The sequence below is a fragment of the Sphaeramia orbicularis genome, chromosome 18 (genome assembly GCF_902148855.1).
Source record: "Sphaeramia orbicularis chromosome 18, fSphaOr1.1, whole genome shotgun sequence".
Taxonomy (NCBI): domain Eukaryota; kingdom Metazoa; phylum Chordata; class Actinopteri; order Kurtiformes; family Apogonidae; genus Sphaeramia; species Sphaeramia orbicularis.
In genome coordinates, this window is record NC_043974.1 from 964,712 (window position 1) to 980,789 (window position 16,078).

The 16,078-nt window shown below is 39.8% G+C and overlaps 2 protein-coding genes across 3 annotated transcripts in view; both read left to right on the forward strand.

Moving 5' to 3' along the window:
• LOC115438921 (uncharacterized) overlaps positions 1 to 876 on the forward strand; it is a 33,952-nt gene extending 33,076 nt beyond the window's left edge. Inside the window, exon 8 of the mRNA XM_030162812.1 lies at positions 738 to 876. Coding sequence (XP_030018672.1) covers positions 738 to 876 — 139 coding nt within the window. The remainder of the gene's footprint in view (positions 1 to 737) is intronic.
• Positions 877 to 912: 36 nt separating this feature from the next.
• Positions 913 to 2,186, forward strand: LOC115438150 (zinc finger protein 154-like). Of its 2 annotated transcripts, XM_030161567.1 has the most exons (3): positions 913 to 932; positions 1,185 to 1,503; positions 1,969 to 2,186. In XM_030161567.1, the coding sequence occupies exons 1-3, from the start codon at positions 928 to 930 to the stop codon at positions 2,110 to 2,112; spliced, it is 468 nt and encodes a 155-aa protein (XP_030017427.1). In that variant the 5' UTR covers positions 913 to 927; the 3' UTR covers positions 2,113 to 2,186. The 2 variants fall into 2 exon arrangements, with proteins under 2 accessions (XP_030017427.1, XP_030017426.1); XM_030161566.1 differs by lacking the exon at positions 1,969 to 2,186 and having other exon boundaries at positions 1,185 to 1,874.
• The last annotated feature ends 13,892 nt before the right edge of the window (positions 2,187 to 16,078 follow it).

The window sequence follows — 16,078 nt, forward strand, 5'->3', positions numbered from 1 at the left end:
CCCAGACAGGACTCTGCTGCTTTAGTCTCCATGTTTCCAGGTAGAGTGGGGACCAGAAGACGACTGGAAACCACAAGTGAACACAAGTGACGGAGCAAAAAGTGTCGTATGGAGACAGCACAGAAAACTGAGAGAGACAAAGAAATCGATTTCATATCAATCCGACATTGACAAAGACGAAAACGAAGGGAATTTTATCCATAATTTTATCCGTTTCAGTTAGTTTTGTAAACACACAATACAGTTTCAGTTAGTTATGTTTTTTTTCTTTTAATTATAGTTTTTATTTGTTTCAGTTAACGAAAATGTTTTTACAATTCTAGTTTTGGTCATTTCATTAGTTTTCATTAACGATAATAACCTTGATGGGTGCACAAATCCAAACAGACAAAGGCCAGCAAAACAAGCAAGAGTAGCAACAACAAGAGTTGACTCATCAAAAGTAGAAATAATCGGTCGTAGTAATTCAAATACTGTTTATACTGATTTATGTCCTGTTGAACTCATTTACTTTCCCCCTGCTTCTGGGTCTGAATATTTGCATTGATGTCCAACTTGCTTCTATGTGCTCAAAGCTAAACTGCTTGTGCCAAACACTATCACCAGTTCTGTATGTAAAGTCTACTTCATGTTGTTAAATAAAGATGCATGTTCCAAAGTGAAAAATAACATGACTTTTCTTCATGAATTTAGGACCTCTTGCTATGGCTACATTTCACTTGCGTTAACCTCTACAGGTGTCACGTGTGTGGATTTGAGACTGAGGGGCGTGGCCTCTTCCAGAGTCACATGACAGAGCACCGCCAATGGGAGCGCGGGTCCTTCTCGCTGCACTGCTGCACCTGTGACCACCTGACCAATCAGGAGCAGAGATGACGGCTCACTATCGATACGCACATCCAGGTGGATAGAGCCCTTCTGGGAGAGATGAGGTGTGTGTTTTATAAAGAGTAAGGGATAAAAAATTGTATTATAATTTATTATCATTCATAATTATGGTATGTATAATTATATAAAATTAATATTAATAATTATAATGATAATAATAACATTTGACTTAAAGCATCTCTGACGAACACTTCATTATAAAGGTAAATCAAATGTTGCGTCGTGGTCTTTTTTCTGTGCTGTGCTTTCATAATGTGTGAGTGTGGTTAACCCCTCCCACCCCCTCCGACTCTTAGATGCCCTGTCACCCCTCCTGCCACCGTCACTGCCGGCAGTGCTCCTGCAGTTGCCATGGCAACCCAGCCAGAGAAGAGCACCTCCGAGCATCGCTGCCGTATCTGCCAAAGGTCGTTTCCAGGGCAACAGGAGCTGCTGGTTCACTTCCAGGGTCATCGCCAAGGCAACCAGTACAGATGCGACCGTTGCGGCCACCTGACGCGGACAGCCAATAAGCTGGTGGAGCACGTGCGCGTTCACACGGGGGAGCGGCCTTTCACCTGCAGCCTGTGCCCCTACAGCGCCAAGAGACGGGACAGTCTGCGTCTGCACTGCAAGGTCAAACACCCCGCACACGTCCACGGCAACGCCACGGACACGCCCACCGACGTGCACACGCACCGCTCATACATGCATGGAGACAATCAGCGTGTGCACAAACATGGGACGGTTCAGCGTCTGCACACAAACACACACACCGCTGCTGCGCCCCCCTCCTCCTCCTCCTCCTCTCTTCCTCTTCTTCATCCCTCGCTCTGTGACCGGGTCGGATGGAGGGATTTGTCTCCTCTTCTTCCCATTACCACTCTCATTTCTCTGAAACCACGCTCTCCCTCTACCTCCTCCTCCTCTTCGTCTTTGTCGTCTTCCTCCAAACACTCTTTTCTGGGTTATCTTGGTTTGACGACATCTTTCTAAACATCTTTTTTTTTTCTTGTCCTCTCCTCTCTTTTCCATTTTGACTCCTCTCTTATTCCCTTTTCTCTCCTTTCTCTCTCCTCTCATTTGACCTCTACTTTCCAGGGATGCAAACTCTTCACTTTTGGTGAAGGTCAACATTTTGAATTTGGTCCTTTCTGTGAGTTGTGTTCAACACAGCTCAAGGCAGGGCAACATTTCCAATGTCATAGCTCTGTGGATATGGAGTATATTTCCTGCCAAAACTAATCAAACTAAAAAGGTTTTGCAGTGCACTATGATTCACTATCAGAAACAGTTTTGTTTGCCTATTCAACTATACAACAAAAACACAACCTATTTCTAATACATTGCACTGAAGAATCACAGCTTTTCTTACAAGTTAAATACAAAAATCCTACAAAGGACAAAAAAAGTCAAATAACTTTTGGCCCAAATGTCCCTCACCATCTATAAGAGCTGCCAGTGCCTGAGTCCCTTTAAAAGGAGGACGTTTTGCTGACTAATTATCTCCGCCAAATTATAGACATGTAAAGTGTGTCATATTTTCAATCAGAAAACAATATATAGATGAAGACAAACGCTGTGTGGGTGTGTGGTTGAGTATTTACTTGTATTTGTCTGTATGTTGGACTGGTGAACCCTCTAACAGTTCAGTGCCTGGGGCTTTGTGTACTACCCTTAGTACGGTGTAGTTTGGTCTGAACAGATGAGGACCAGTTTCAGTAGTTTCTGTAGAAACACAAGCTAACAAGTCTTACACAGTTTATCTCACCCACTTTTAGGTTTGGACCTGTTTTAGCGTAACAATATCAATCAGTCCAATTGTATTTATATAGCACCAAGTCATAAGAAAAGTTACCTCATGACTAGGGCTGGGAAAGTTAATGCGTTATTACTGCATTAATGCATTCATTAAGTAACGCAGACAATTTTTTAAATCTCCCGTTAATGCCGTTTTATTCTAACTCCTATTCTTCTGTTTGTGTGCGTGTAGCGATTCGCTGCAGATAGACAACAGGTTTACCAAGAAAGACGGACGCCCAAACTTGTGTCCAAATCTGTTCCTGTAGACTCACTGTAAAACTGCAACATGCAAACAAAATATGTCTGAATTCTGTTCACTGCCTTAGTACATTTACATGGCATTATACATTTAAAATTAATGGGAAAAAGATCGCTAGCTCGATGCTAACTTCAATGGGAAATCCATAGACATGCTAATGATTAGCACGTTTACGTCTTTTTATCCAGTAACAAAGGTTCACATCAGAGGTATTTTATACAGTGGCGGCTGCTGGTCTTTCAGACAGGGGAAGCTCATTGTCGGATTAAATTAAAAAAAAAGTGAAGTTATTTAAACATAAATTCGTCCCTCCGTTCCTTTTTAAGAAAATGGTCAGTGACCTTATTGTGCCAAGTAAACAAGAAAAAGTTGAAATTATGTTAAATTGAAAAAAGGTAGTACAATGAGTGTGTTTTATTTGCAGTGCAAGAAATGAACAAGTAATTTGGTAGTGTTTTCTCTCTTGATTTCACCGCAGAATGTGTGACGGTATTAAACTGAACTGTCAGTGAAGGAGATCTCAAACTAGCTGTCAGTCAAACAGGATTCAGCCTTTCGACCGATCCTCCTATCAGCATGTGAAATCATGGTGTCCAGCCCGGCCGAGCTCCGCCCACAGCTCCATTCACCCCCAGAGACGCTGAGCGTCCGGGGCCGGGACAACATGGTGGCATTTATCCAATTACCGTCCAGTTTTGACACAATGAAAAAAACAGTTCCACTCAGTCCCATTGAAGTGCATGGACGCTGAGCGTCTACGCAGTTGGTTCTTAACCCTGTTGGAGGTACTGAACCCCACCAGTTTCATATGCGCATTCACCGAACCCTTCTTATTTATTACATAAAATATGATTTTTTCAAATTCAAGACACAGGTATATGTTTTACTGGTGCACAAAATGAACCGTGCATTAACATCACTGTGTTCAAAGAACAAAACCAATACAGTGCATGAACTCACAACAAATTCCATACCTTTTCACAAAGACATGACCTTTTTTAATACTACCACACTGAAATGGTTTTAATTTTTAACCTTATGTATTCCAATAATGAACTTATTGTTTTTATGCTATTTATCATTTTTAACATTTTAACACACACCCATCACCTAATTTCCATCAGGCTACAATAATAATGAATATTTACTGCAAATCAGTGTGAGTTCTGCTGTTGTCGAGTGTGTGTCTTGACCTCCGCCGAACCCCTGAGACTGACTCACCGAACCCCTAGGGTTCGATCGAACCCAGGTTAAGAACCACTGGTCCACGGACAAATGCACTGAGCAGAGATGGAATGAGAAAACACAGACACGGGAATGGAGGAGAAGTGAACAACATCCAGTCCACTGATCTGGGATCAAACTGTTTCTGAACCAACTGGTCTGAGAGATGAACGTGTTCCAACACATTTGGAGTCAATGGAATGAAAACAACTGAACAGATTTGAGCATTTAATTGTTGTAATTTTAGGGGAAGTCAGGCTTCCACTGCAGTCTGACAGAAATCGCCACTGATTTAATACTATTCATTCTGACAACAACTGAACATAAAATACTCACAGACAAACGTTTTTGGGTGATTAATCATGATTAATCACAGAAATCCATGAGATTAATTGCAATTAAGAATTTCAATGTTTGCCCAGCACTACTCATGACACTTTCCATGTAGAGCTGGTCCAAACCAGTGGAGCCCATGTCTAGAAGCAACAGAACCCTCCAATGAATGTGAACATGAGGCTCACACAGTTCATATTCAGACACCTTCTGATAACACAATGGAATGAAACAGCTGGTTTTGGATTGGGGTGGAAGTACAAACTGAAGAGGCAGCTGTGAGATGGAAGATGAGTTTGAACATTCCTTTGGTAACAGCTGATTTGTACCAAATATAGTGTTTGTTTTTCCATCTGTAGTCCTCAGACTGAAACGATAAACCTGTGATATTTATTTATTATTTATTCATTCATGCCCCTGAAGGGTTTGCACTGTTTCTGCCCTGAGGAGTTTGCATCCCTGTCTCTTCTCCTCATCTCCTCTCCATCATCTCCTCTCCTCCTCCTCTCTCCTCCACCTTCACCTCCTCTTAATCCATCCTTTTGGACTTCAGTGGTGGATGTAAAGCCTCTTCTCTCCTTTATCTCCTTCACCTCCTCTCCTCTCCTCCTCCCTCTCCTCCTCTCCTCCTCCTCCTTCACTTCCATCCTTTTGGACTTTAGTGATGGATGTAAATCCCTCTCCTCTCCTTCTTCATCTCCTTCTTCTCCTCCTCTTCCTCCTCTCCTTCTTCACTTCCTCTCCTCCTCCTCCTCTCCACCTTCACCTCCTCTTTAATCCATCCTTTTGGACTTCAGTGGTGGATGTAAAGCCCTCTCCTCTCCTTTATCTCCTTCACCTCCTCTCCTCCTCCTCCTCCTCCCCTCCTCCTCTCCTCCTCCTCCTTCACCTCCATCCTTTTGGACTTTAGTGATGGATGTAAATCCTCCTCTCCTTCTTCATCTCCTTCTTCTCCTCCTCCTCCTCTCCTTCTTCACTTCCTCTCCTCCTCCTCCTCTCCTCCTCCTCCTTCACCTCCTCTTTTTGGACTTTTCAGTGGTGGATGTAAAACCCTCTCATGTATCAAAGGTACTGTCTCTTCTCTTCTCCTTCATCTCCTCTCCTTCTTCACCTCCTCCTCCTCCTCCTCCTCCTCCTCCTCCTCCTCCTTCACCTCCTCTTTTTGGACTTCAGTGGTGGATGTAAATCCCTCTCCTGTATCAAAGGTACTGTCACTGAACACTATCTATTAGAATGTCAAACAGATACTGTTTATGCTAAATGCACTGAACTCACTGATAAAGGAACCTTTTACATTTATTCAGATTTTTGCATCATGCTCGCAACTTTTGCTGCATTTTTGCCTGCTTTAGTCATATACTCACTAAACTTTAGCTATTTAACCGTGTGACATATTTATTGCCTGTCTCTCTTGCCCTTCAGAAATTTCTGCTTTAAAAAAAATCCTCTTTTCATAAGCATCTATTGTTGATTTTGGTTGTTTTAATTATGTGAAAAGTCTGCGCAAATAATTTGACTTTTTTCCTTTTGAAGTACTGCTGCAGTTTACCCTTTTTCTAAGAAATTTAAGCTGAAAAAAATCCAACCTGTTTGGCAGCAAGACATGCATAAGTTAACCTGTTTATGGCTTTGAAAAATCGATTACACAGGATCGGTAATGAACTAGAACCAGTCTGATGAGCACATTCTCTTTTCTTAAATGCTACATTGACTTGGAATTTTTTTCTTATGTGTAAAATATCAGATAAGTGCAGATGTTGGTTTGGTTTCATTTCAAATGTGTTCCAAATTTGTATCAAATTTTCAGAAATTGGCCAAAGAAAATGCAAATGTATGTGCCTGTCCATCCGCTGCTGTTATGCAAGTATTTACAGTTTGTTCTTCCGCATCATTATCATTATTATTAGGCCTGGAACGGTACACACATTTTCAGTTCGGTACGTTTTCAGTTTTCAAAGCCAGGAAGAAAGAAGGAAAGAAAACCCCTCAAAATGTCTTTAATGCATTTATTATGAATTTTGAACATTTTTCCCCCCACTTTTTGGAGAACAATAGAATATAGAAAAACAGAATATATAATTCTGCTGCTACAAATCAAATAGAAAATAAAATAATTAGTTAATAGTTACTAAATGTATTTTAAACATTAGTATTGCACTTTTCCCTGAAAGGTAGTTTCGAACAAACAACACAAATCTATTCACAATTCTGTCAGTTCACATTCTGCAGAAAAATTAAAAAAAAAAAAATTTCCACATCTTTCACCTGAACCTGAACTGATCCAAACTGGACTGGACTGATGGTGGAGGGTCTGCAGTCTGATCCAAACAAACATCATATTTGTTGTGTTTTTTTTAACCTTATATCAGCCACTGTTTCATATTTTGGGTCAATGTGCGCTCCTTAAATATGTCCGTGTGGAACTTGTGCGGATTTAAAGTTCCGCATCGAACGGCGTTTTTCGTTCCATTTTCTTTTTCTCCTCATACTGTGCTGTTTGGGTTCAGCTGTGGACTGAACTGAACAGGTGTGGACCCAAACGGTTCAGTTCAGTATGTGGACCGGTACAGGCCTAATTATCATCATCATCATCATCATCGTTGTTGTTGTGGTTTAAGTCTTTGCCAGATAGATGCAGTATTTTGCTTTAGCTTTAGTTTCATGAACCATCCTGCTGGTCTGGATGATCAGACTCAGTCTAATATTTAGTCCCGTTTCCACCACAGGAAGTTTTTGCTCTGGATAATAAGCCTGGCCTTCGTCTGCTGTATTTGCTGAATAGGATCTTTTTTTGCTCCATTTTCGGAATGAATACACGCTTTTGACATATTTGACCGGAGCCATATTTGTGTTGCTTCTATAAAGGCATTGCAACTAGGGATGTAACTATTACCGCTATAGCGATAAACGGCGGTAAAAATCACAGACAGTTAGTATTACCGTTTAAATTCTAATTCTCATGATAACTGTGTTTGATTACCGCACTTTGAAAACTCAGAGAGAGAGAGAGACTATCTATCTATCTATCTATCTATCTATCTATCTATCTATCTATCTATCTATCTATCTATCTATCTATCTATCTATCTATCTCTGAAAAAGAAACTAAAACAATTCATAGTTAATCTGTAAAATGGTCAGACAGTTTCCATTCAGTTCCATCTTAATGTACATTTGTATATTTGATGTTTACAGGTTAATATTTGAATGTTTCTACAACAGAAATTATATTGTAACTATTATTTTATTTGTTTTTTTTCTGTTTTTTTTAAATACAACTTTATTAAATTATTGTCAGTGTGTGTATCAGTACTTTTGAACATTTTGAGCACAATTTCAACAACACCGTGATAATAATGATAACTGTGATAATTTTGGTCCCAATAACTGTGATATGAAATGTTCATATGGTTCCATCCCTAATTGCGATCATCCATCTGTCCGTCTGAACACGTTAAAGAGCATATTCAGCAAATACGATCCAAACATCCTGGAGCACATCGAACATCTGCCAAATACACGCAAAAGAAATTCAACAGGACTTTGAGCGGTCAGCGACACAAAAAGGCAAAACGCAGAGCAAGCAGATTACCCAGAATTCTTTACCTGGGTAAATAAGTTCCTGCTCATAAAACTTCCTGGGTTTTCTGGTGGAAAACAGGCTTTTTTTTATCTCTGCTGTTCCAACAGGTCATCCATGGTTACGCTGGGGTCTGGTTTTCCATCCAATACCATCTTTATGCTCGTTTCTTGGATTAATTCCGTGAATGTCGGTACGGTTATTGGTCGATACATGCAACTGTTCAATAAGCCTGTTTTCAGTTTTTATTTGGATTTAACCTTTTTACCAGGGAGGTTAACTGAGAAGCAGTTCTCATTTACGATGACGACCTGGACAGTTTAATTTATTGTGATTTCATGTGATTGTACACTGTTCATCACCTCATGAATGTCAGATATCGTTTTGCAAATAGTAGACCACCGCCATTTTTAAGAAGGTTTATTACTGAAAAAAGTCTGTTTGAGTTTGGCATCTTTGCTTTCCTCTCAGATAAGAATGTGAAAATGTTCTTGCATGAGGTCCACTGGGCTAGAGGACTGGCTTTGATTCTACATCAGGAGTGTCAAACATGTGGCCCGCGGGCCAAATCCGGCCCACCAAAGGGTCCAATCCGGCCCACGGGATGAACTTGGATAGTGTAAAAAATTACACTGAAGATAAAATCAACCAAGAGTGTTGAACTAGTTTTAGTTCAGGTTCCACATACAGACCATTGTGATCTAAAGTAAAATAATAACACAATCACCTATAAATAATGACTCCACATTTTCTAAAAAACATGTTATGCTGATGAATAATGACAACTTCAAAATGTTCTCCTTGTTATAGTGCAGAAAATAACATTAAATTATGAAAATATTTACATGAACAAATTATCCTTTAACAATAAAATGAGAATAACCTGAAATGTCTCAATAAAATTAAGTGCAATTTTTAACAATATTCTGGCTGTTACTAAATGTTTTGTGTCTTTGTAGAACTGATCCGTAATGCACATGTATTGAGGTTTTGCACATCCGTCACATGATCACGTGGTTTTCTGTTTACGATGTCATATTGGTAGGCAGGCTCTCCTTGGATCGTACAATTGCCCGTTGTGGGTGATATTTCTCTTTCTCCTGTGTAGATCTGCAATAACATAAAGCTTTAAGCAGTGTTACCATGGTAACCACATGTTGCGGAAGTCACACCGAGTTCGTAGTGTGTTAAGTGATGGACCTGCTAAACTCCTGTGTGCCGTTTGTTCCTTCTCTTTCACCAGTATCAGTTCTGCATACAGACCGCTGGGTTCCACTGGGGGCAGCGCTGGTTCTGTTCTGCCCACCGCTGTTTACAGTTATTACCGCCGTTAGCCTAGCTTCTCAGTATAGTTAGCCTAGCTTCTCAGTATAGTTAGCCTGCGTGTCTGTTGCGCTTAGTGGCGTGGAAAAAAAGAATAGTCCTCATGTGGTCCGGTGCTGCAGAGCCCTTTAAACCTGCAGGAGGACTTCCCCTGGACTATCACCTACGGACAGAGTGGTTGTGGATCGACCTGCTCCTTTTGAGTTTCCTCAGCTGGAAGTGGGCGGAGCTACGGCAGGTGACAGTGCTGAGTTCAGCTGGAGCTGGTGACAATACTGCCCCCCCGTCTGTGCCAGTCTGCTTTAACTATGGGACAGCCTTCCACATGAGGTCCAGTCAAATAATGCAGCTGTGAAAGAGAAGATGGGAGGGGCTTTTGGACACAGACAGTTCATGGAGCGTTTTAGAGCTAACATATGGGCTCGTTCACCAGTTCTGGGGCAGAGCCTGCAGGTGTACGGCTGATGTGAGCCGGCTGGAGCTGGGAACACTGGTTTGACCTCGGAGTTGCGCTCGCACCACTGTTGTTCGTAAACATGTGAACTCATCTCTGGTGCCTTGATCACAGCAGACATACTCGCAAAGAACAAAACACGCAAACACCAGTCCAAAGAAAAACACGATATAAAGCAACAGTTCGGACTTTCTGGATCCAGATAGCGTGCCTACCAATATGGCGGTGTAAACAACAATCACATGACCAGTGACATCAGCTGCAAGTCCTCAACAAGTGGAGGCATAATATTGTTAAAACTGCACTTAATTTTCTTAAGAAATTTCAGTTTTTTCAGGTAATTCACATCTTTTTTTGCTTGGATAGTTTGTAAATGTAAATATTTTCAAAATTTAATGTTTTGGATTTTTTTGTTTTGTTTCTTTTGCACTAAAACAAAGAGAAGAAACAGGAGTTGTCATTATTTATAAGTAATCATGCTATTATTGTTTTTGGTTCGGCCCACTGGAGGCTAAATTGGCCTGAATGTGGAACTGAACTACCATGAGTTTGACAGCCCTGATCTACATGTTGTTGAAAACTGTTTTCAAATGCAGAGGCTGACGTTCCGTTGGCTTCTTCTTCAGTTTCAGCTCCAGTCGGACCTCCTATGTGAACTCATTTACAGTTTTAGTCAAACACACTGTCATTACTTGAACATTAAACTGAGGAGCAGGCCTTTCATCTCTGGGAACCTTTTAAAGCAGGAGTTTTCTGAAGGACAGTGATGATACTTCTAATCTTTGTGTTGTATATTGACAGTGTATTTGTGTTTACAGAACCACAGGAGGCTCCCAGGAGTCAATAATGTCTGATTTAAAGTTGCACTAAATGTCGTTTTTGCTGAGGAAAAAAAAAATTGAAGCCTTTTTTTTTAAAAACATTATTCACCTATCGACCAGGAGTAAATGTAGACATGCCATGATTTATTTGGAAGATGTTTGAATGAACCTGAAAACCTGCTCGGTCTTCCAGCAGCTCTGATGTCACTTCCTGTTTGGAGGTTGCAGTAAACAGACCAGAACTAGAGCCTGAAAACTGTCTCCACCTTCTGCTGCTTTAAGGTTGACACACACAAACCCTCAACCAAAAGGACTTCTGGTTGGATTTTTTTGTTTGTTTGTTTTTTTTGCACATTGCTCACCAAGTCCAGTGTAGTTCCTCTGGAATACCAATCGGTTGGTTGCCTATTATATGTCAATAATTTTTTTGGATGATTTTGTTACTGTCTACAAATAGGGATGTAACGATTACCGGTATAACCATAAACGGTGGTAAAATCACGGACGGTTAGTATTACCATTTAAATTCTAATTCTCATGATAACTGTGTTTGATTAACGCACTTTTAGGGGAAAAAACCCGACGTAAAGATCTGCTTTAATGTCAAATATTTGAGTATAGTTTTAATTTATTACAATTTTAATTTTCTATACCTAATATTTGGAACATTTGGAATATTTGGAACCAGTATTCACTTTTAAAGTCTGTGAAAAGGTTCGTTAAGCATCTGTGTGTTATTTATGCAAAAAATTATATGCATTTTCAAATCAGATTTTATATATTTTTTTGTTTGTTTTCTGTCCTTTTGTGTTTTTATAGTAGGTTAAAGTGGAAAAAATAATAGACAGATGATCTAGATGAAGTTGTGCTGAAAAAACAGATCCAAACATGGGTATAGTAAACATTTGTTTCTATAGTATATAAAGGCCAAACCAAAAGGACTGAAAAACAGACAGAATAGACTCAGACCACTAAGGGTTAATATGTGAATGTTTCTGACACAGAAGGGACATTTGGACTATTAATTTGTTTACTATTTTTTTTCAAATCCAAGTTGGTTAAATTCTTTCAGTGTGTGTATCAGTACTTTTTGAACATTTTGAGCACAATTTCAACAATACTGTGATAATAATGATAACCGTGATAATTTTGGTCACAATAACCGTGATATGAAATTTTCCTATCGTTACATCCCTATTTACAAATCCTGTGGAAAGACGAACATCAGCAGCAGAAGGGAAAGGTTTGCCTCAGGAACTGTTACAGACGGAGCACAGAACATATGAGACCATCAGACATTTACTGAAAGTTGGAATCACAATATGCTATATTTGTACTTTGCTCAGAATGGTAGTCTAAAATGTAAAATGTAATTTTTCTGGATTTTGTCACTTAATAATAATAATAATAATAATAAATGGTGGTTTAAATTGACACTCAGCAGGGACTTAAAAAGTGTTTTGTAACATTTTATTGGTTAATGAATAAATCCTTCCAAATTTGCCTATGAATAAGTAATTATTTGGAGTACTAAAAGTATTTGGAATTATAATTTCTCTTATAAAGTCATTTTTACCGCTCGGCAGAGGGGTATTGCAGTTGTTTTGTTGTCTGTCCGTCTGTCTGTCCATTCAACGACTTAATCACATTATCTGAAGAATGCATTCAAACATCTGCACCACATTTAAACTGTGGAGGCATCTTGTCATGGAGCAGAAGAATATTGAACATAGGTGACCTTGACCTACTTTTTTAAGGTCAAATGTCCTTGTGCATTCTAATATCTGAGTACTTTCAAATATAAATATGTATGTGAGCAGTTTTACGCAAAGACAATCTAATCTAAATTATCAGGCAGTAACTTTCAACGGACTCTTACACTAGATTTGGCCGAAGGGGAGTAGAAGTGCACAGCATGTTGTGTTTGTACATTATTATTACAATTTTTGTGATATTTACAGTTGCATAAACTGTGGCCAAATGTATTCAAACTATTTTTTTTCCACAATTCTGAAAAAAAAATTCTATATAAACTATCCAGCCAAAAAAAAAGCTAATATTTTGTGGACGCCCTTTAGCTCTGATGACATGATGTATAGGCTGTGGCTTCGTTTATGCCACAAAAGCACGTATGCACTGTCACAAATGTCACAACATTTCTTCAACATTTCTGTAAGAGTTTTTTGTGACATTTACAAATGAAATGCATTCTAATCTAATTTACACTATATGCATACATTCTTTTCAGTCTCCCCTTTATTTTTATGAAATTAAGTTTCAGGATAATAGTACATATTTTACATTACATTACATTTTCAACATTATCGAACCTCTTGAAACAAAGTGTATTTTGTCCTTTGTTAAATGACTCTGAAACGTTCATCCCTCTGAATGGTTCGATATATTTCCATAAGTAAGTCACACTTAAATAAGTAAGTCTCCTTCTTTTAACATATTAAACAGTTATATTCAGGGTTAGGGATCAAATGGAATTAAAGTTCTGGCTGAAATGGTCAAACAGACAGAGGAAACGGTTCCCTTCTGCTTCCTGGAGTACAGACACTACACTGCTGGAAGACGGTGTTCGTCTTTCCAAAGAACTGTGACTGAAAATGAAAAAACCTGCAGTAAATCCACACACTCATTCCTGTTTGGCCTAAATTCAGACTTTTTGATGGTGATATTCCAGTGTTTGAGTTTGTCAGAGCTGTTGATAAATCCTTCATCATTAGTGGAATCATAGATTGCTTTTGGTTCCAAGTCATTGCACAGTTTAGTGAAGGTGTGTTTGTGCGTTCGACGTAAAGCTTCGTTAACTGATCCTGAAAACAGTCACATGGTGCACAGATGTACAAGGACACAGCAAACACACACACACACACACAGCAGTTGTAAGAAAAAATGAAAACAACTGCAGATGTTTTCTTCTGAAGTGGAAGTCCAGTCCACGGTGCTAGGTTCAGCTGACGTCTGCCTGCATGTTTTATTGAACACAGAAGCATGAAAAGACCAAAACTATCCCAGTTCTACGCCTCATCAGACTGTCTCTTAGAACATGTTCTTTTTGTTATTATTATTATTATTTATTTATGTTTTAATTTTCTGTTCTTCTCTGCTGTATCCTGTTACTGTTTGCTGCTGCAGAAGATCCAGTTCCCCACAGGGATCAATAAAGTTGAATTTGATCTGACTCACCTGTTTGGAATCCCATGACCAGACCAACACAAAAGGTCATCACTGGTAAGAATCTATGTTCGGTTTGTTGCTTCCTGTTGATGCCTCCAAAACACCAGTCTCTACAGGTTTAAAGTCCATTTCTACCAGAACAGCGGTCCCCATCCTTTTAGGTACTGCAGACCGGTTTCATGCATGAACATTTTCAGCGGACCGGGTGGAGGTGCAGGGGTTCCAACACCAGAACCCTGTGTCCGTTCAGAGCATGTGTTCTGAAACACTTCCACTGGAGATCAGGTGATTCCACTGATTCTACAGCAGAAGATCAACTCACCCTAATGCAGAACCAGTGGAACCCTGGACTGGTTTAACTGGAACTAGACGGTCCCATCTGGGGCTTTGACATAAAGGCTTCACATGCCTCACCCATCCCTCCCAGTGTTGCACAAAAACATCCATCTTCAAATTCACATGAAGGTTATTCTTTCCATCCGATAAATTCCCATAGTTTTGTCGATCCTGTTACGCCCTAGTCTAGGGGTAAAAAAAGGCAGAACATAAAATGACTCCCCACTCCATTCCCACTCCCAAGGAAGTCCGTGACAGATAAGGTTAAATTAAATCCGAGCAGCAGTTTATTTAATGTAGGGTCAGCAGTGATAAAAAGAACAAACTAAACCAACTCAAACACTCTGTACTTTGCTAATAAAATAACAGAACAAACATACACAGGACTAACCTGGCCTCCGAACTCAAAACAGGAGAAAACCTGATGAAAATTAAATTCACTTCTCACCCTAAACAAGTGCTGCGGAGTCCATAAACTATTTACACTGTGCATAAATACTGACTTCAAAATGTCGAAACTCTCTCTCTAATACGACGAACTGGCGGCGTTAGTTGGGAGCAGGACGAGGAGCGGGGCTGGGCTGTCCACAGGCGGTTTTAAAGGCGGGCTCCGTCCTCCTCCACCAATTAGCGGTCTGTGCGCTCCAGACTGGCCAACCCACAGGATGCACGTCCCACCAATCCAATAAAGCCACCTGGACTGAAACACACATACATACACAGAGAAATACACCACTGGCCCTCTACAGGCCGGGGTGGGGATAACAGGACAAATACAAACACATATACCACCTCAGGGTCGTAACAATCCAGTTCTTTATTGTCAGTTCTTCTTGTGTCATCCATCGTTTAGTTATTGCTTTTTTTTTCCTGCAGCAGTAATATGCTGAATAAATATGTGTTTATGTTTTTGACCTCTGGACAAATGTGTCCCAAATCCCATCCATTCTCTGCCTCTTATCACAGGGGCAACAGTCTAAGCAGGGATGCCAGACTCCTCCCTCTCCTCTGACTCCTCCCTCTCCCCAGACTCCTCCTCCTGGTGGGACATGCCCAGAACACCTCCCCATGGAGGAATCCAGGAGGATCTGAACCAGATGTCTGGTCCACCTCAGCTGGACCCTTGAACTGCCACCTTACTGTGGTGGGGGGGTTTGAGCACCCCAGTGATCCCAGGAGCACTGTTGTCAGGGGCTTTATGCCCCCAGTAGGGTGTCCCATGGCAAACACACTGTAAAAAAAAACCAAAAAAACAGAAAAAAAAAACGGTACTATTCCAGCAGCAGGGGCGCTGAAAATATACTGTAAAATAACAGAAAATAACCATCTCATAAAACTACGGTAATTTTCTATAATTCAAATACATTTTTTTGCCCTAACTTTACATGAGATTTTGCATAATTTTTTTTACTTTTTAATGTTCAATAAAGAATATTTTCATGTATTAAATTACTATTACTATTACTATATTACTGTGTGAAAACTATGAAATAAAAACATGTTTAATGCAGCTGATCTGGTGTTTTCTCACATTTGAACACACTTTAATACTAGTTATTACTCAGTTCATGGAGATAATATGCAAAAAAAAACAAAACAAAACAACTTGTTTAAAAAAAGCCAAATTTTTTTTTTTTTTTAAATCCTGATAATTACAGTCTAATAACAATTAGGTTTTTTTTTCCCACTCAAACATGTCAGTGCAGATCAGGTTTATGTAGAACAGCACAGTTACAGTAATAGTCTGAATTATAGTGTACAGGATGATGGGTAAGTGTCCTCTGTACATGGAACTAAAACAAGAAAAAACCATGAATATATAAGAGAACAGCTCTGAACAGCTGTCCACTGGAGTGAGCACTGTGCATGGAAGGGTTCATGAGTGAGTGCTC